The sequence below is a fragment of the Tupaia chinensis genome, unplaced genomic scaffold (assembly GCF_000334495.1).
Source record: "Tupaia chinensis unplaced genomic scaffold, TupChi_1.0 Scaffold143824_1, whole genome shotgun sequence".
Classification (NCBI taxonomy): domain Eukaryota; kingdom Metazoa; phylum Chordata; class Mammalia; order Scandentia; family Tupaiidae; genus Tupaia; species Tupaia belangeri.
In genome coordinates, this window is record NW_006203674.1 from 13,607 (window position 1) to 34,923 (window position 21,317).

Here is a 21,317-nt window from a genome sequence, read left to right on the forward strand (position 1 = left end):
GCCCGCGCACGTCGACGCCGGCCCAGGACGAGCGTGACGCACACTTACGTCGCAGACGCCTGGCAGCGCGAGGACGCGGGGTTCCGGGAGTGCGCAGTGCGTGCGTCGGCCGCGACCCTTCGGTCTGGTTGGGGCGGGGGCGACGCTGAGATGGGGGCGGCGGGCGCGGAAGCCGATCGCACGCTCTTTGTGGGCAACCTTGAGACTAAAGTGACAGAGGAGCTCCTTTTCGAGCTTTTCCACCAGGTAAGATTCGCCTCGTCGCCTTCTGTTTTCCGGCTCGTCCGAGGCCCGGGCAGCGGCCATGCCCGCTGTGCTGGCTGGAGCCTGGCGGTGTGTCAGGGCGCCCGACCGGCTGTGTGGGGTGGAGGCGCGTTCAGGAAGCCGCACGCTCACTGGGTGTCGCTTTAGAAGAAGAACCCTGGGTAGTCGGGCCAGAGGCGACGTGGAAGGCGGTGGAGGGATCCTCAGTCAAGCGTTCCCATAGTGAAGACTTCGGGGTTCCGAGGGACACGGTGCAGGTGGGGGCTTCGTTGAGCAGTGCTTTTTCCTATTGTCCCTGTTCTCTTCTTCCCCTGTAGATAAGCAGCCTTTGGTTCATCCGACCGGGAGGTTGTATTTCAGTTCTCTTGTAGTATCTGTTTTCACTTAATGTTACAAAATTGCATTCGTTATAATGTACTTAAAATAGAGTCGTAAGTCCTTAGAAAAGCGTCCTTGTAGCGTTTGCTGCTTTAAAAAGTGTGAACAATTGTAAATATTCCACTTTTCCCTAGAACTGACTGACCCCTAATAACTGGCAATATTTAATTAACCGATATAAAAGTAAATTTTTAGTCCAAGAAAATAATGTTCTTGGTAAACGTTTATTTCTGTGGAGTGAGAAAATTAAGGCTGGTGGTCACCTTGTGGGAAAAAAAAATTATACCGTGGGCGAAAAGCAAGTGATCGTGTTTCCACTGCCTAAGGGGTCCCCTTCTGCAAGTAAATTAATCTAATTATCGGTATAACTAACTGGTTTTTTGCTCTAACCCAAGTGGAAATCCATGTACATCTTACATTTATTTCATTTCTGTTCTTAAACCTTGTCATCTTTATTATTTGTAAAACCTGAGAATTTTTCTGCAGTTGCCATATTTAAATTCTAAACTTTGTTTTATTTGTTATAGGCTGGACCAGTCATAAAGGTGAAGATTCCTAAAGATAAGGATGGTAAACCAAAGCAGTTTGCATTTGTGAATTTCAAACATGAAGTATCTGTTCCGTATGCAATGAATCTGCTTAATGGAATCAAACTTTTTGGAAGGCCAATCAAAATTCAGTTTAGATCAGGTAACTATTCAGTGATGATGATATTTGCTGCTTTGTTTTTTTGTTTTTAAATTTATTATTCAGTTTTTTAAAAACTTTTTTTGGATGAAAATACTTTCCTAAGGGTTGTGGATAGCAAACTGTATATCCCTGAAAAGGGTTAACATAGTTAGATGGATTTTGAAAACTGAGTGTGAAATTCCATTTTGGGTTAGTGGAAAGAATTCATTGTTGTTAGAGAAACTTGGGTTTGGATCCATACTCTGAAAAGGAGCAAAAATCTTTTCAGAAAATAATTTTCCTGGCAGCTCTGTAATTTACTCTTAGGAATTTAAAAACTTGATCATGTGAGGATAAAACTTCCTGTGTATCCAGTCATACAATTTAGTGTGAGGATCAGAGTCTCATGACTGGATTAGATATTTATACATCGGGTAGTACCTTGTTTGAAACACTTTGTTTTGCAATATTTGGTCTTAAACACTTAGAATTTTTTTACTCTGATGAAACTGTGCTACAGTTTCCAACAATTTTTTTCTGTTAGACTGCGTTTACCTTGTTGGATTGATTTGGAGAGGGAGAGACAAAATTTCACATTTCCAATCAAGCATTTTTCAAATTACTTCATTTTAGGAAGTAGTCATGCGTCTCATGATGTCAGTTCATCATATCCCCAGCATCACGTTGGAAATTCAAGCCCTACGGCCACATCTCCTAACAGGTAATATTTCTCACTTACTGTGAAAACCAGTTAGCAGGAACTTTCTCAGTAACACAAAATGCATGAGTGACTGGCTTCTGTCTTCATGCTCCTGCCCCCTTCATTATCATCCGTGATGGGTTATTGTTATGTCTGTCTATTCCAAGAGGACTACAGAAAGACATGGTATATATAGTCTTATTTATTTTTATTCATTTATTTATTTTGAGAGAGAGATTTTTGCTGTAGAGTGCCTGTGCTTGCCAGAGAGACAGAAAGCAAGAAATCAATTCCTTCTTCATTCTCCTCCCAGGATCTTGGGCATGCACGCACATGCGCCTGATAAGAATTTTAAGCTACCAGGTCTGGGACTCAGAATGCAGTTGACTATGTGGGAGTCCAGCAATGTAACCCTTATGTGATCTGCTGGTCCCTATATAGTTGTCTTTAAATAGGTATTTGTAGGGCCAGTCCTATGGCAAGGTGGCTAAGGCAGCTGGATCCCACATGGCCGACCCTGCAATTCAAGTACCAGACCTGGTGGCTTAAGAAACATACTTTGTGTGTGTGTGTGTGTGTGTGTGTGTACGCGCCCTAAAATCCCTGAAGGAGGAAGACATGGAAGAGAAGGGATTGTGGCATGACTATTCCCCATGAATTATATTTGTGCTTGTTTATAAAGACATTCACCCACATCTACGTGTACATGTATAAAATTGAAACAAAATTTTTCAAAACTACTTAACCCTTATCATTGCAGTATACTCTTTGCTGTTTTATCTCATCTTCAAAATTTTCACATTACTTTTGTGACCACTAATTGGTTGTTACTGGCAGTTTAAAAATACAGATTAGTAAACAGACTATTGGCTGAGAATTTGAAGAATCAGATGCTGTCTGCCTCTATCATTGCATAATCTTAAACTCTGGTCCTAACTTTTGTAGAGAAAAGAAATGGAATTAAATGATCTCTAAAATGTCTATAGTGACTGAGGGTTAGAAAAGGTACCATATTGGGACCAACAGATGGTGTAATGTCACTGGACTCCCACGTAGCTGACTGTGGTTCGAGTCCCAGACTCAGCGGCTTAAACTCACACCAGGCATGTATACATGTGTGCTCAAAATCCCTAGAGAAGAATGGACAAGGGATTGAAGCATGGCTATCCCGCCTGGGGGATGATTTCTCACTTTCTGTCTCTCTTATCTCTCTGGTGAGCACACATGCCCTATAACAAAAATCTCTTAAAAAAGTAGTGTATTTACTTAATAATTATTTGCTTTGTGGAAGCTGGTATTTTACTTGGGACAGTTTTTTTCCTCGTATATCCATAGAGATATTAATCAGTCATAATAGGTTTCATTTAAGAAAGATTTAACAAATACTTGCCATGCGCTAGGGTTTTTGGCCAAGTCTTTTGCAAATTTGATCTCATATGCCTCATAGAAGTCTTATGAGGTAGGTAGAGATTATTTGTCTGTGAGGGGACTGCTAAAGGTTCATGGGAAAATGGATTAAAGTGTGAATTTATTTTGTTGCAAAAAGTTTTTAAGCTTATGCATAATTTTTTCATAAAATGCATTTTCCATGAACTCTTTGAAGACCTGTATGAAGAAAAAGAATAGAGGTTAACTTGCTTAAATTTGAACTGCTTATTAGTAGCAGGCTGGGATTCAAGCCTAGTTAGTGTGATCAAGCCCATCCACTATGAGTATATCGCCTAGTGGAGCTGAAAATCTAGAATAAGATACATTATATATATATTATATATATATTTCTGTGACTACCTGTTTAATTAACTATAATACCTTCTCTTAGAGAAGGAGTAGAAAGTGCTGGTTTGAGAAAGTTTCCTTTGTATGTGCTAGAACTCTTACTATTTTTTTTTTTTTTTTAGAGGTTTTTGCTATAGGGCACATGTGCCCGCCAGAAAGACAGAGAAGGACAGACAGAAAGCGAGAAATCATCCCCCAGGGGGGATGGCCACTCCGCAATCCCTTCTCCTCCATTCTCCTCTTGGGATCCTGGGCATACATGCGCCCCGTGTGAATTTAAGCTACCAGGTCCAGAACTCGAACCATGGTCGACTACATGGGGGTACAGTGACATAGCCATTACGCCAGCTGCTGGTCCCAGAATTCTATACCCCACCCCCAAACCTCTTCTTTCCTGTCTCAGTAAATATATACCTACTTAGGTGCTCAAACCCAAAATTCAGATTTTATTCTTTCTTCATTCTTTTTTCATCATCTTTCATATCCAGTCAATCAAATCCATTTGATTGTCATCGTCAGTTTAGGCCTAGCTCAGGGAGAGACCAGAGCCATCCAGTGTCTTTCTCTGCCTCTGTGGCACTGAAGTAGCCATTAATAACACACACGCAAAGAGCATGGCTGTGTTCTAATAAAACTTTGTTTATGAAAACTGAATTGGGTCCACAGACTGTAGTTTGCTTACCCTTGCCCTATCCCTTCTCTCAACTGGAATACTCTTGTTCAGCTCTCACTTATTAATAAAATACACCCTTATCAGCCAGCCTAAATCCCTCCTCTCTCACCTCCTCTGACCATTATGTCATTTATAACCGTGTAAAATGTGCTGTGGTCTGTATCTTTATCCTAGCTCTGTGACAGTGTATCTGGCTTATGCATTCTTACCTTTGGGAACTGTGTCTTATTCTTGATTGTTGATTAGTAAATACTTGTTGAATAAATGATGTGTTGGTTTTATTTTTAGCAGATTTGAAAGAACTATGGACAACATGACTCTATCAACACAGATAATTCAGAGATCTTTCTCTTCTCCAGAAAATTTTCAGAGACAAGCAGTGGTAGGCTGAATTTTTTTAACTTAATTTCTTAAAAGAAAGTACTTATTAAAATGCTCATGTTATGTCAGGTAATGGTTTTAAATTAACTTCAATGTTGGATATTTTATTCCTTATATCATAAATTAACTTAAAATTCTTAAAATAATTTTCTCTCAAATTTTTGTTAGACTAGCATGATCTTTGTAGATTGATTACTCGTTTCACTTGGCTGAAATGTATGTTTAAAAGACTGAAGATAAAGCGAAGTTAAATTGCATTTTACATTTATTTTTCTTTGTAACTATCATTGCTGTGGATATATGTAAATAACAGAGATTCTCATGTTCTCGCACCAGATCCTGAGTGATTTATCATGAACTCTCTCTAATATTTTAATATACTGCAGTCTTCTAAATTTGTTCCTTCTTGAACTTTCTTTTTTAGTTAAGAACATCACCATGAGACTGCACTTAAAATTTTAGCAGTCTTCTACTGTTCATTATCTCTACTAATTCACCACAATCCTTTGTGTTTTTTTGTTTGTTTGTTTGTTTGCAGTTCTGATACTCATTTCTTCCTTTTTGTTTTCTTTACCTGAGTCACGATCTTTGCTTATACTCCCTATGCGTCTGTGTTTTACAGCACTGCAAAATAATACCTGTCCACAGACAGATTTTGAGAACCACTTGTCTAGTCAATTTTCATGTCTCTTTTCTTACTAGTCCTGCTTTAATCCATTTCAGAATTAATATTGGGGCTGGTCCTGTGGCCTAATGGTTAAGAGAGCCAGATCCCACATGGCCAACTGTGTGGTTTGAATCCTGGACCCAGTAGCTTGAAAAACATGCTAGGTGCATGTGTGTGTGCATGCCCCAAATCCTGATAGGATGGAAAATGGAGAAGGGATTGTGGCATGACCATGCCCTATTTGGGGAGTGCCTTCTCCTCTCCCCTGCTCTGTGTACTTGTGTCTCTCTGGCAAGTGCACATGGGCTCTGGTCAAACCCATATAAAACCCTGTTCAGTTCATTTTCCTCACACATTGAGTTTGCATTGTTTGATAAGTCAGACTTCTCTCGCCTAGTTATTAGGCATTTCCATTGTCTGATTCTAGTAAAGTGTTCTAGCCTGACCTTCAGCTGTTTACTGCTTTAGAAGGTCTATAACCTGTCTAATCCAGAACTATTTGCTGTTTCTTGAAGTCATTTGGTATTTTCCTGTTATTTTGTGGAACTTTCTTTCCTTAGCATACCATGCCCTTAAAATACTTGACATTCTTTTCAATATAACTTTACACGCCTTTCCTGATGATGCTGAGCTTCCAGCTTTTTATATGTTCATAATGGTGATTTGCATTATAATTTGTATGACTTCTTTTCCAAGTTGTATTGAGGGCAAAGAGTAGTATTTACACACAGATAATCTTTTAGATACATGTTGGGATGAATGGGATTGTTGTATTACTTTTAGTTATGTTTAACTTAGGATCTGTGTAGGCGAGAATGATTTTACTTGTCCTTCATCCTCCATTTGGTTAACTGCCCACATATATATTGGCTTTGATAGGCAAGAAGTATTTGCAGTTAACATTTCCTTCTTTTTCTCTTCCCTCAGATGAACAATGTTTTCAGACAGATGTCATACGGTGGAAAATTTGGTTCTCCACATCTGGATCAGTCAGGATTTTCACCATCAGTTCAGTCACATAATCAGACTTTTAACCAGTCTTCAGGCTCCCAGTGGCGCCAAGATACACCATCATCGCAGCGTAAAGCCAGACAGAATTCCCATCCCTACCTAGCAGATAGACATTACGGCCGTGAACAGCATTATACTGATCCTGGGTCTGACCACCATTACAGAGGAAGCAGAGATGAGTTCTTCTATGAAGACAGGATTCATGATGGCTGGAGCCATGACTATGAAAACAGACGAGACGGCAGTAGAGATGGAAAATGGCGCTCGTCTCGCCACTAGTGAGTGGTAAAAGGACATTGTTTCATGGGGTCATTTTGGGCCCTTTGGACTAAGTTGGTTTGGAAGTATTTGTGGAAAAATTGTACAGAGCAGCTTTACAAAGTTGCCACATTTCTTTATAAATTTTTTAAAGTCTGTAGTTATACTTTAATACAGAAATGAAGATTTGTGGTTCCTGTTTTATTAATTACCTTTCACCTCAGGGTTTTTTGAAGAGGAAAGGGTTTTATGCAAAAGAAAGTGCCACAGTTCCTAATTGTTTTAAGCTGTTTAGGAAAGGTGAATTGTATAGGTTGGTTGAATTAAAAACAAATATTTTGATTATCTGTTATCTTTTGTATTGCAGTACATTTCTTGTTAGTCAGATTTTGGTGTACATATTAGGAAACATCCAAGTTGATAATCTGAAATGGCTATCAGTATTTTGTTAATAAATTGGAATATAAAACTTTCCAGTGATTCATTTTACTAACATTTTATTGGAGAAAACTTACAGGTAAAGTATGGGGATAAATCAGAATGCTTAACTTCTTAGGCAATTTTTAAATATAAATTCTGTGACATGCTCTGAGTTTTATTCTAATTGAACTTATGATAAATGATAAACTTTGCTGTTGATTCTAAAATTTTAGAATTTGCTGGGCCAGCAGGTGGCGTGGAGGTTAAGGCTGTTGAATCCCACATGTCCAACTACATGGTTTGAGTCCTGGACCCAAACACTTAAAAAATTCAGTGTGTGCACATGTGTGTCCAAAATCCAACGGAAGAGAAGGGATTGTGGCCTGGTCATCCCTGCTGGGTGTAATTTCTTCCTTTCTCTCTCTCCCTGTCTGTCTCCAGTATGCACGCGCACCCTATAGCAAATAAAAGAGATTTTGTTTATTAAATCATGTTTAATATATAATTGAAGTAACTCAGGAAGTTGAATATGTACATGTATATTTTTACAGTAAAAATAACTGTTAGCAAAAATCCCCTTTCAGAAATTAAAAAAAAAATTGTCATTGTGTATAGTCTGATAAAATGGTAAAATGTTTTACTGAAAGTTTTTATTTGGAAAAAACTCTAAGACTGTCTCTATCTTTCAACCTTTAAAAATTTTAACATTTTCAAAGTGCCCAGGACTTACGTTCAAGGACATGTTTTATTATGGAGAGTGTACAGATTGTTCTTTTGTTTGACCATTGGAAAGCAGTTAATGTTTTCTAACTGTAACATTTTAAAATCTTGTTTAACAAAACGTTTATGTATCAAGATAGTTTCCCTTTCATTGCAAAATTGTTTATAAAAGTTCATTCCTTGAAAAATTTGGATCCTTTTTAATACTAACCACAGCATTTGTGCTGTTACTTTTTAATATATTAAACAATATAAAAAGGAACAGTGTATCTTTTTGTGACCTACTTCATAGACATTGCACACAATAAGTTAGCAACATATTTTCACTTAGTGATTGCTTGGTGTTAAGAATGCCAGTTCTTCTGGCCATCAGTTGGCATGGTGGTTGGGGCACCAGACTCTTACATTGCTGACTGCAATTTGAGTACCAGACTTGGTGGCTTAATACTCAGGCCAGGTACATGTGTGTGTGTGCCCAAAACCCCAGGAAGAGAATAGAAGAAAAGGGATTGCAGTGTGGCCATCCCCCCAAGGGTTGTTTTTTTTTTTATTTTCCCTCTTTCTGTATTTGTCTATCTCTCTTTCTGGCAAGTGCATTTGCCCTGTGACAAAAATCTAAAAAAGAAAAAATCAGGTTTTTGGGCTAGCCTGCAGCCAAGTGGTTACATGGCCTACTGTATGGTTTGAGTCTTAGACCTGTTGACTTGGAAAACACACTGAGTACATGTGCATGTGTGTCCAAACTCTCCGAAAGTGGGAGAGACGGGAGAGGACAGGATTGTGGCAAGACATTACCCCATGGCAGGTGCCTTCTCACTTTCCCTCTTTGTGGTGAGTGTGCATGCCCTCTGGCAAGTTTAAAAAAAAAAAAAAAGAATGTCAATTCTTTAAAATATCCTCAAATATATCTTTAGTACATCATGAACCTGATATGTTAGAATCAGGTGTTCTACGACCCAGGTTATAGTTTAGGGCACTGTAAAGTAATCTAGTTATTCTCTTGGTCTCCAGGAGTTTATATATATACACTCAGATTTTCTGTTTCTAAATGTATTCAGTTTTCTGTGTCTAGGTGACTAGAGCTACAACTCAGCAGAAAGATGAAAAATTTGTTTGTTTAAGCAGTTTAATAGGATTTGTTCCCAGCCAACCTGTTATTTTCAGGTGTATGTATGAACTTACTCAGCAGGTTTGTAGGTATTAAGAAAGATTAATATAGCTCTATTGCTGCTTATCTGGATCAGATCCATTGATCAAATGATCCCGACTCAAACTAACCTTCAGTATTCTTTTGGAGCAACTCTTGTAAACTTTTTTACTGTAAACTTCACATAGTTGAAAGTAACCTAACTAAATATGTGTACAGTGTAAAGGGATAAAACAAGACAGCCTCAAGTAATTGAATATAGTTGGAGACAGAACTCATCTAAGCCTTAAGAACTACAGAAGTACAAAGGAAGAGGAGTTTTGTGGTATAGCTGTTTCCACAGAGTGTTCCATGGAATATTAGTCTCAAAATGTTCTATAAACAAATGTTTGGGAAACGGTATTTGTTAAAATGGTGTTCTCTTTGTCAGTTTCTGACAAGAACTGCAGTAAAGAAAGCTCTTTATATTTAACCTAGTATTTTCCAAACTTATTTGACCATGCTACCCTTTACATATTAAGACCCCAAAGAATATTTGACTCCATCCTTCCCCATCCAATCAATAGTCAAAATTTTGTACCATTTTCTAATTACGCTGTGTCCACTTTCCCCCACCATCACCATCCTAGAATCAGCAAACAGCTCATCAGGATTATTCCAACAACACCCTAATATTTTCCTGCTTGCAGTCTTCAGAATCAGTCCACACAGTGCAAGAAGTAAGAATGTAGGTCTGGTATCACTCACCTAAACTAAACCGTCAAAGGCTTGTTTTCTTTGGTACAAAAGCAACCTAATGTGAACCCTCTCTCAGTTTCCTCTCATCATATTACTCCCACTGTAACCCTCTAAGAAACTGCCCTTTGCTGCTCAAGGGAATCATTACTTCCTTTAGAAAGCCTTGTGAGAACTTTAAAATGTGGATAGAGTGCTGATATCTGTGTTCCTGCACAGTTTTAGCAGAACCATTATACTGTTGGGGGCCGGTAGGTGGCTTGGTAGTTAAGGGCACTGGACTCCCACATGCTGACTGCAGTTTAGGTCCTGGATCTGGGGGCTTGCTTTCTTGCTTTCCTTCTGTCTATCTCTCTCTCTCACTCTCACTCTCACTCTGTACCTCTCTGGTCAAATTAAAATAAATAAAGTTAAATAAAATAATTCTTTTAAAAAAAGTTTATATTGATAAGAAAAAAACCCCATTACACTATATTACAACTTTATTTGCATCTCTCTCTAGATGGCCCCATGAAGGCAGAGACCTAATATCTAGTGAATGGCATATATGTAATATTGGTAAATATTTCATGCTTTGTGAATTAGCTGATAAGGGAAAGGAAGATTTGATAGACTCTTTAAAAACAGAGTATTTAACCCAGAACTATCGTGGCGTCCTAACACAAAAACTATGCATGTTATATTGTACCTTTTACACATTGTGGATCTATTTGTTAACTTTCCTAAATTTCAATGTTTTGAATCTGCATTCATGAGTCAAACACAGTTTACAAAAAAATTGTTCATTTGATTTTCATCTTGATTCAGGGTTCTATTAGCCTTATAAAATGAATTGGTAAGCTTATCTTTTTCCATGTCCAGAAAAAAAATTTAATAATATAGGAATGATCTGTTTCTTTATGGTTCGTTAAACTCATTTATACAATTATCTGGGTTTGGCTTCAAAGTAGCTCATTGATTTCCTTCCATTTCCTCTGATTATTGATTTATTCAGATTCTATTTCTTCAGGAGTCAATTCGGGTAATTTATACTTGTCTAGAAAACAAACTGTTCCATCTTCCAAATTTATTGCTATTGAGTGGTACAAAGTGTTACTTATAATTTTTGTAAAACTCTATAATCTTGGGATCAGCAGTTAGCGTAATGGCTATGTCGCTGGACTCCCATGTAGTCAACCATGGTTTGAGTCCCGGACCCGGTGGCTTAAACTCACACTGGGTGCGTGTGCGTGCGTGCCCAAGATCCCAAGAGGAGAATGGAGGGGGAGGGATTGCAGTGTGGCTATCCCCCCTGGGGGTGATTTCTTGCTTTCTGTCTTTCTGGTGAGCACACCCACCCTATAGCAAACAAAAACAAAAACAAAACAAAAACAAAAACTATAATCTCTAGTTACGGTTCAATTGTAGTCCTGATACATTTTAACCTTCTGTCTCACCCTCTGATTACACTTGCTAGAGGCTACGTTATTGTTGGCATACATGTTATATTGATGTAAGTAAAAAGTCCCACACCTTGTTTTTGTTAAAACAGATTCTCTTTTAAAGAGACTTAAAAAAATAAATAAAAATAAAAACAGGAAAAAACCTCCCTACTTACTCCTCTAGTTACCACTTTACATAGCTCTTGATCCCTTTATCTGGATCTACTTAATCAACTGGCATTACTCTGCTGCTTGAAGGACTTCTTCCAATAGATCTATAGGGCAGATTTGCTGCTGATGAAATCTTTTAGTTTTTGTAAGCCTGTAAATGTGTCTTTCACCTCTGTTTCTGAAATATATTTTGGGAGCCAGCCCATGAGATGGTAGCTAAGGCGGCTGAATTCCACAACTGACTATGTTTTATGTCCTGGACCTAGCGGCCTGAAAATATGTCAAGCATGTGTGTGTGCATGCCCAAAATTCCCAAAAGGAGGTTTGAGAAATGGTGGAAAAGGAATAGTGGCCTCACTTTCCTCCAGTGGCTTGAGTGTGGGGTGGGGTTTGCTATCTTACTCATTCCCCGCAAACCTCTGGAAAATACACAGCCTCTGGCAAAAATTGAACCTATACAAATATACATGTATGTATGTATATATATCTATATCTATATATATATATATATATATAGTCATTGGAAGAGTCATGACACACTGTTGCATAGAAAAATAAATACATCATGACTTTTCTGACATATATACACATGTATTTTACATACCAGCTTTGTATATATTAACTTGTAAACATTTTTTTAGAATCTTACTTGCTTTATTACAAAGTAAATAGAATCTGGTAAAGTAATGCTGAGAGTTACATATTAAACAATAAAGGTTAAACAAAGCCCAATATACAGTTGACCTTGAACAACATGGGTTTGAGTTGTGTGGGCCCAATTACATGTGAATTTTAAAGAAATAATGGAAAATACAATGATGGAATTATAAGTTTATGGGTTTTTACATTTTTCTTTCAATACTTTAAAAATGTTCTATTTTGGGCCAGCAGATGGTATAGTGGTTTTTTTGCTGGACTCCCACAATGCTGACTGCAGTTTGAGTCCTGGACCCGGTGGCTTGAAACATGTTGGGTGCATGTGTGTGCGTGCCCAACATCCCAGGAGAATGGAGGAGAAGGGATTGTGGCATGGCTAGCCCTCCTAGGGAGTGATTTCTCATTTTCCTTTCACTGTCTCTCTCTCTCTCTCCAGGGAGTGCATGCACTGTAAAACAAAAAACCTCTATAAACAAAAATGTCCTATTCTTTTTTTTCTCTAAGAAATCAATCATTTATATGTCATTTTTCTGTGCCTGGTTTTGAACAGTTGATTATAATGTGTCTTGATGTAGTTTTCTTTGTGTTTCTTGTGCTTGGGGTTCATTGGGCTTCATTAGATCTGTGGCTTTATAGTTTTAATTGTATTTATTCATCTATTTTATTTTAATTTGACCAGAGAGAGAGTCACACACATACACACACACACACACAGACATCAAGAGAGAACGTGAGAAAGCAGGCTGCAGATCCAGCACTCAACCATGGTCAACCATGTGGGAGTGTCCAGCACCTTAACCATCATGCCACCTGCTGGTCCCCTAAGAAGTATTTTTAGCTATCTATCTGTCTATCTATCTATCTATCTATCTATCTATCTATCTATCTATCTATCTATCTATTTATATTTGACTAGAGAGGGGGAGAGAGAGAGAGAGAAAGTGAGAGAGCAAGCTGCCAGGTCCAAGACTCAAACCATGGTCATCCATGTGGGAGTCTAGTGGCCTTAACCACCATGCCACACACCACCTGTTTGGACCTTTTTAAAAATATTATAAAGACCAAGCTATCAGAGTCAAACACCACTCTTGCCCCACCCTGCTAAAATACCCTGTCATCAGAGTTGATAACTGTATCCTGCTACACCACCGTGGTTGGACCAGGATTTTAAAAAAAATCTAATAATCAGTAAGGGCTGAAGAAGCTAGTGTCATCCTATTCCCACAGTGTTTCCCCCTGAAATTATAGACAGTCACAAGTTTATAGTTTTCTATCAGTGGGTAGACTGAAAGAGTTGTATCAGTCAAGGCAAGACTAGAGAAAATGAAGAGTGATATAGAAGATGGGACTTGTTATCGGGATTCAGTCTCATGCAATTATGACTGATGGGAGAGCAATCAGCTGCCTGGCATCTGGTATTGGACCTGAATTCACCATAGGTTAGCTGGACCAGAAGTTGGGAAGGAAAGTTAAACAAGAATAAGAGTAGTGACAAACTAGAAACTACTAGAAAAAAATGGAGCTTGCATCCATTATTCTTTCATCTTACATGACTTGGCTAGCCCAAGAACTGCAAAAGTAGCTGGTACTCTTATCTACAGAGCTGCACGTGTCTTTGGTTCAGGACTCAAAATAGTTGGGGGAGATGCGATAGGAGGAGCTGGAGGAGCCACGGGTTGGGCACCAGGAAATCAGCCACAACACGCACGAGGTACTACAGACATGATGTCCTGCACGTTTTCCAGTGTGTAGGAAGCTGCTGCTTTCTTTATGACTTCTGAATTCCAAGTAAATTTCTCTTGTAGTCAACTGCATTGCAATTCTGATACTACCTGGAGTCAGGCCAGTCTTCACAGGGAAAGACTCAGTCCTTTATCAGGCGACCCTCAATTCGGACACCAGATGTAAGCTCAATGATTCCCAGGCCACCCACACTTCTCACCAATTGGCTACCATTCAGACGTTTCCATTGCTCCCTCAGGTTCCATCAGTTTCTAGAATGACTCACAGAACTAAGGAACAAGCTGTACTTAGGATTTTAGGGCTTTTTTTTTTTTTTTTTTTTTTTCAGCAAAAAGTACAAATCGAAACCAAGAGGAAATGTGTATGGTAAAACCTCGGAGGATCCCAAATGCAGAGCTGGCATATCATCTCCCCATAAAGTCAGGAGGCCTCACCCTCCTGGCACACCAGTGAGGAAGCTTATCTGAGCTTCACTGTCTACAGTTTTTTCCTCTTCAGTTACTTAATCCATTTAGACTTCATTTTGGTGTAAAATGCGAAGTCAGGAGCCAATTAAATTTTTTCTAGAGTCCAGCTGTGGTGGTGTAAAAGGTAGGGCACTGCTGTGTGAGGCTGTGGCCATGCAGGGGACCAGGCTGGATGCCACATCAACCGGAACAGGCCGGGCCTGGCAGTGCACACCTGGTTAAGTGGGAGGTCAGAGCAGATGCTTGCAATTATGAGACCTTGTCAAAAATACCTCTCTCTCTTCCTCTTTTTCTCTCTCCACCTCCTGCTTTCTCTTATGAAAAAAAAAATCCAAATGACTACTCAGTTGTTAACAAATGTATTTATTATTATTATTAGCTTTTTGTCATAGGAAATGTATGCTCACCAGAGAGATACAGAGAGAGGGAAGAAAATGAGAAATCACCCCTTGGAGGAGGTGGGGACAGCTATGTTGCAATCTCTTTTCCTCTTGTCTCCTCTAGGGATATGGGGCATTAATGCACCTATGCCTGGCATTTTCAAGCATCCAGGTCTGCGATTAGAATGGTAGAGTCAGCCATGAAGGATCCAGCATCTGAACTACCATGCCACCTTCTGGTTTTAACAAATTTATTATTAATCTATCTTTTTGCCATGCTATGATTTGAATGTTTGTACCCTCCAAAATTCATGTTGAAATTTAATTGGCAACATATTGGTAGGTGGGAACTTTAAGAGGTAATTAGACCATGGGGGGGTTCCACTGTCATAGGGTGAATTTAATGTCTTAATAAAAGAGCTTTTGGAATGAGCTCTCTCTTGGCCTTTCTATCTTCTGCCATGTGAGAATATAGCCTTCACTTCTTCCAGGGGTTGTGTGTGAAGGCCCCATGTTAGAAGAACAGAATGTTGTTATGAAATGGCAAACTTGCTGGTGTCTTGATCTTAGACTTCCCAGCTTCTGTAACTGTAAGACACTAAATATCTGTTATAAATTGCCCAGTAGTAGGTATTCTATTATAGTAGGATAAATGGATTAAGATACCCTACTTATATAACTGGTGTCATTACCATATTCTAAACTCTCCTGTTGTATTGGGTCTATTTTTGAACTTTATACTTAAGTGTCTATCCATGCATTAAAAATCTAATTATTATGAGACTAGTTTTCTCCACATGCACTCCATCAGTCTTCTTTTTCAGAATTTTGATTAATTCTTACATATTTATTTTTCTATGTGATCTTTAGCATCAGCTTGTCTAGCTTAAAACTGAAGTCTATTGCTACTTTTTGTAAATGTTTTCCCTATGTCTTAGTCCGTTTTCTGTTATATACCTGAGACTGGGTAATTTATAAAGAACAGAAGTTTATGTGGCTCACGGTTTTGGAGTCTGGGAAGGCTAAGAATATGGTACTAGTATTGATGAGTTAGCCCATAGTAGAAGGGTGGAAGGCGGAAATGAGCAGGACGCAGAGCAGTTGTTGCGAAGTGAGTCTGCGCTGCCCCCTTCCGCCCTACTTCCCCCTTTTGAACATACTCCTTTATGTTATGATGTATTAATAGTATAAAAGCCTTTCCCAGGCTGGCCTCATGGTTAAGGGGGTTAGATCCCACATAGCTGAACCATGGTTCCAATTCTGGCCCTGGCAGCTTGAAAAACAAACCTGGTGCAAATGCAGGTGCACCAAACCCTGCTAGGAAATGGAGGGAACAGAACTGTGGCAGGACTATGCCCTGTGGGGGGAGGGTGTACTTTCTCCTTCTCATTCTCTCTGTTTGTCTGTCTTTGGCAAGTGTATATGCCCTCTGGCAATTAAAAAAAAACCCAACCCACCAGAAGCTGTCACCATGCTTATAGACTTCCCAGTCTCCAGAACTATGAACCAAATAAGCTTTCTTTTCTTTATAAATTACTCAGTATATGGTATTGTGTTATAGTCATGTAGAAAAAGACCCGCCTCGGTGCCATAGGTGGCAGTATGCTGAACCAATGCTGGAAGTCCCATGGCCAACTGTGGGTTTGGATCCTCAGTTAACCTGAACCCCCTGAGTGCGTGTGAGTCTAAGAGCATGACTACCTGGAGGGCCGGGGAATGACGAGACCATGTCGAGGGCATTTCTCTCTGTCTCTTTTACATACATGTGCATATGCTTGTACATAGATAAATAAGTTGACTAAAACATCCCAATAAGTTAACTTTGCTTCTGATAAAATAATAGCAAGTTTGTATATGTCTGTGTATGCGTGTGTGCATGTGCACGTGTGTATGCGTGTGTGTGCATGTGTGTGTATGTGTTTGTGTGCTACATGCATAGGTAAAAGGGTGAGAGTTAACCATATTTTCTTGGTTTCTTTTACTGTTTCGAAATGTATGCATTCTTTACCCGAAACAAATGAACTATTTGGTCATATGTTTTCAAAAATGTTATAATTTTGTTTTGACATTTAACTGTTTCATTCATCTAAAAATTATTTTTGTATAGTATATGAAGTTCCAGGTGAATGATTTTTTCCCTAATTTCTTTCATAGCTATTAAGCAAATGTTTGTCTTTAACTATTTTTTTCAAAACTCAAAACAAGATTAAAAAACACATTTTTTTTAAGTTTGGAGAAAAATGTAACTATGATTTTGAGTGTGATTGTATGAAGCCTTACATGAATACAGAAAGAACTGACATTAAACCTAAATGTGAAGTAAACTTGCTGGAGAAGCACCAGTCAGACTGAAATCTTCTGGTTCATATATTGAGTCGTCAGAAAAGTCGTGACAGTTTTGCATAGAAAAACAGAAAAAAAATATGTCATGAATTTTCTGATGATCTAATATTAAGAAGGTGGGTCTTCTCCCAAATTTTATGGCCTGTGAGTTTTGAATTAAATTGTTAAATTTCCATTCATAATGAAATAATTACACGAAGGAGCCAGACGGTGTCACAGTGGTAAAATATGATGCTCTATAGACGGATCCACATGGAGAGGTTTTGGGTTTGTATTCCGAGACCATCTGGAGTATACTGAGTGCTGATGCCTGTGATCTGGGGTTGGCTGACATAGGAGACAGATTGCAATCTTAGGACCCTGTGGGGGACACTGTCTCTCTCTCCTCTCTCTCTCGCTCATGAAAGAAATAATTAACTTAAATGTTGTTATCATAGTCAAATATATATAACCTTAAATTGGCCAATTTTTTTTTTTTTACCATTTTAAGGTGTACACTTCAGTAGCATTTAGTACATTTGTGGAGTTCTACAACTCTTACTGTATTTCTAAAACTTTTCCATCACCCCAAACAACTATCACACCCATTAAGCAATGACATCTCATTTCCTCCTTCCACAGCCTCTGATAACCTTTACTCTACTTTGTCTATGAAGTTGCCACTTCAAGTTCTTTCATAAAAATAAAATAAGGCAATATTTTTCTTTTTATATCTGATCTGATTCACTTAAAATAATATTTTTCTTTTTTATTAAATTTACCAGAGGGTACGTGTGCTTTTCAGAGACAGATGGAGAGACAGAGAGACAAAGAGAGAAGGAGGAAGAACCCCTTCATTGGGTGTGGTCATACAGCAATCCCGTTTCCTCCCTTTCTCTATCCTGTCAGGACTTGGGCACACATGTGCATGTGTCTGGCGTGTTTATCAAGCCACCAGGGCTGGGATTTAAGTTACATGGTCTGTCATGTGGGATCTGACTCCCTTAACCACTACGCCATGGAGCGTGCCCAGCTTTATGTTTTCAAGGATCATCCATATTGTAACATGTATCAGAACTTCACTTATTATTGGCCAAATCGTATTCCATTGTATGTATGCACTACTTCGTTTATGTGAATGACCATTTGGGCTGTTTCTGCCCTTTGGCTATTGTGAGCTAAAACAATTTTTTTTAAAACAATTTTTGCTATTGGTCACCAGAGAAACAGAGAGAGACAGAGAGACAAAAAGCAAGAAATCACCCCCCCGGGGTGGGGGGGATGGCCACGTCACAATCCCTTCTCCTCCATTATCCTCTCGGGATTTTGGGCATGCATGCACAGGTGCCTAGTGTGAATTTTAAGCTGCTGGGTGCAGGACTCGAAACAGGGTTGACTCCATGTGAGTAAAGTGATGTAATCACTATGCCATCTACTGCTTCTCCCCCCAAAATATGTTTTAATCAACAATTGGTTATCATTCACCCAAGCCTTCCGATTTTTTTTTGGGGGGGAGGGAGAGGTTTTTGCTATAGGGCACGTGTGCTCGCCAGATGGACAGAGAGAGACAAAGAGACAGAAAGTGAGAAGTTACCCCCCAGGGAAGGATGGCCACGCCGCAATCCCTTCTCCTCCATTCTCCTCTTGGGATCTTGGACACACACACACATGCACCTGGCGTGAGTTTAAGCCACCAGGTCCAGGACTCGAACTGCAGTTGACTACGTGGGAGTCCAGCGACATAACCATTACGCCAAATGCTGGTCCCCAGATTATTTTTTTAAGAAATAAATGATTGTTTTTTTGAGCAGAGTCCTTAAAGCCAAATAATGTAAATAAATAAATAAAAAAACAACAAAGCCACTTAAGCAGGTCAAGGAGAGAAGCTCAGTGCTGAAAACTTTATTGACATACATCTAGTTCTGGTTCTCACTGAGCTTGCCTTGTTGGAAACATAATTCAGAAAGAAGGAATGAGAAGGATAGCAGCTTTTGAGTTGCAAAATGTCATATTCTCTATTAGTAGGCCTGGGGGAATTTTAAGAATAGCCAAAAAACGAGAAAGAATAGTTTCTATCTATTAAAATAAATGAAACATTTTAAAATATCTTCCAAAATGTATTTTCAGTGGGAGAAGCAAATATAATAAAATAGTTGTCATTTACCAAGAATTTATGATGTGGTTGTCATTTTTTCATAAGTGTGGAGAAAGCAACTTAGACAGGTTTCGTTATCAGCCCAAGGTCACACAGTGACGGGTGGTGTCAGAATTTGAATGGAGGTCTTTCTGTCACCTGAACTCCTTAACTCATGCTTTTGAATGTCTGAGGGCCACATATTACCTCCCCCCCCCCATATGAAATGTTTTATTTTGGAAACAACTATTTAGATTTTCCCTCCTCAAAAGGTGAAAATAATTTTTTTTTTTTTTTTGGAGAGGTTTTTGCTATAGGGCACTTGAGCTCGCCAGACAGACAGAGACAGAAAGCGAGAAATCACCTCCCAGAGGGGATGGCCATGCTGCAATCCCTTCTCCTCCGTTCTCCTCTTGGGATCTTGGGCACACACGCACATGCACCTGGCGTGAGTTTAAGCCACCGGGTCCGGAACTCGAACCACGGTCCACTACGTGGGAGTCCAGCGACATAGCCGTTACGCTAACTGCTGGTCCCAAAATAATTAATTTTATTACTGCAAAGTTGTAGTCTCTATCTTTTTCCTTTAGAATAGAAATAAGAAGTTAGAGGTGCAGTGATAACACAACTCAATCCATATGGGAAGGTCCTTGGTTTGCCTCCTGAGCCTTATACATGTCAGGTGCATGTGTGTGTGCCCATGTCCTGCCTGGCTGATGCTGGAATTGGGGGTGGATCATGGCGTGAGAACTCTATTGCGGGTACCCATCTCCTCATTTCTGTTCTCTCACTATCATGGAAAAAAAGTACACTAAAAAAAAGCCATTTGGATATCAGTACAGAATTAAAAGATCTCTTCCTATTTACAATGTTTAGTAATCGAAGTGTATTCTAAAGTTAAATGGAAATTTCTTACTGCTTTTATAAAAAGCAAAATGGGGGACCAGCAAATGGCATAATGGTTACCTTGCTGGACTCCCACTGAGTCAAATGCCATTTATTTGAACCCCAGACCCGAAGGCTTAAAACTAATGTGGGGGCGCATGCATGCGCAAGATCTCAAGAAGAGGATGAGGGAGAAGGGACTGAGGTGTGGCAATCTTCCCTAGGGAGTGATTTTTCTCATTTTCTGTCTCGCTGGCAAGTGCATGTGCGCTATAGCAAAAATCTCTCTCAAAAAAAGCAAAATGAATCTAATAACTTCCAAGAATGAAATAGTACTGAACAGTTTGTGGTGTGTGCGTTTACCGCAATGCCTAAGTTTAGCAGCCTTGTCTTTATAATCTTTGTAAAATAAAATAAAATGTGCATGATCAGATGAAACAAAAATAGAACATTAAAATTTTAGTTGTGGTATGAGGACTAAAATTTAAACGATAAACTCTGAAGAGTGTTTGATTTCCTGAACATCCTTCTGATATATTAGTTTACTCTTAGTTTGTTCTTTGTTAATGACAATTTTAAAAAATGACAAGTCCTTTTGATTTAGGCTAATTATGCAATTTTCCCAACAATTATGTTCCTACATGAAATTTTTGTTGTTTCTGTGTTACAAGATCTCTCTCCTTCAAAATTAAATACTGAATGTTTTTATGCCTATTTAAAATTTAATGCAAGTGTTTGAAGATGGTACTTGATTTACCATGTAGAAATAAAATTACAATTGTCAACACTTACATTTGAAAAATTTTATTAGGGCAGTTTAATTATTTAAAAAAAACCCAATTCATTCAAAGGAGAGGATTCATTTGTGAAAATGATCATTCTGGGCCTGTCTGTTGTCTGATAATTAAGGTGGCTGGATCTGTGTGGTTTGAGTATTGGACCCTGTGGTTTGGAAAAATATGCCAGGCGTGTGTGCATGTATGCCCCAAATTCCAAAATGCAGGAGAGATGGAGAACTGATTGTGGCATGACCATGCCCCATTGGGGGTGCTTTCTTGCTTTCCCATACTCTCTGTCTCTGGCATCTGCCAAAATAAAACATAAATAGATAACTCTAAGGCTTGTTCCAACAGCTGCTTCCATACCTACAGTGTTGTTCTCCCAGAACCTTTTGCATATATCTTTTTCTAAGTGTCCTTCCTCTCTCTACTTCTTTTCTTTCCCTCCCTCCCTCCCTCCCTCCCTCCCTCTCTCTCTCTCTCTCTCTCTCATCATCTCTCTTGCTGGTGAGCACAGGCTGAATTTTACCAATTCGGCTATGATATGACTTGGAGAGGA

The 21,317-nt window shown here is 39.0% G+C and overlaps 1 protein-coding gene and 1 long non-coding RNA gene across 6 annotated transcripts; both read left to right on the forward strand.

The window, feature by feature from the left end:
* Window positions 1–43: 43 nt before the first annotated feature.
* On the forward strand, window positions 44–7,129 carry RBM7 (RNA binding motif protein 7). 4 transcript variants are annotated; one of them, XM_006165189.3, is made up of 5 exons: window positions 44–246; window positions 1,170–1,332; window positions 1,945–2,032; window positions 4,749–4,842; window positions 6,436–7,129. In XM_006165189.3, the coding sequence occupies exons 1-5, from the start codon at window positions 151–153 to the stop codon at window positions 6,796–6,798; spliced, it is 804 nt and encodes a 267-aa protein (XP_006165251.1). In that variant the 5' UTR covers window positions 44–150; the 3' UTR covers window positions 6,799–7,129. The 4 variants fall into 4 exon arrangements, with proteins under 4 accessions (XP_006165251.1, XP_006165252.1, XP_027622815.1 ...); XM_006165190.3 differs by having other exon boundaries at window positions 4,752–4,842; XM_027767014.1 differs by having other exon boundaries at window positions 4,752–4,846; window positions 6,436–6,677.
* A 7,119-nt stretch (window positions 7,130–14,248) lies between these two features.
* LOC114005459 (uncharacterized) lies at window positions 14,249–14,928 on the forward strand. 2 transcript variants are annotated; one of them, XR_003547313.1, is made up of 2 exons: window positions 14,249–14,382; window positions 14,763–14,928. It is a non-coding gene; the product is annotated as an uncharacterized LOC114005459 (long non-coding RNA). The 2 variants fall into 2 exon arrangements; XR_003547314.1 differs by having other exon boundaries at window positions 14,378–14,487.
* Window positions 14,929–21,317: the final 6,389 nt, after the last annotated feature.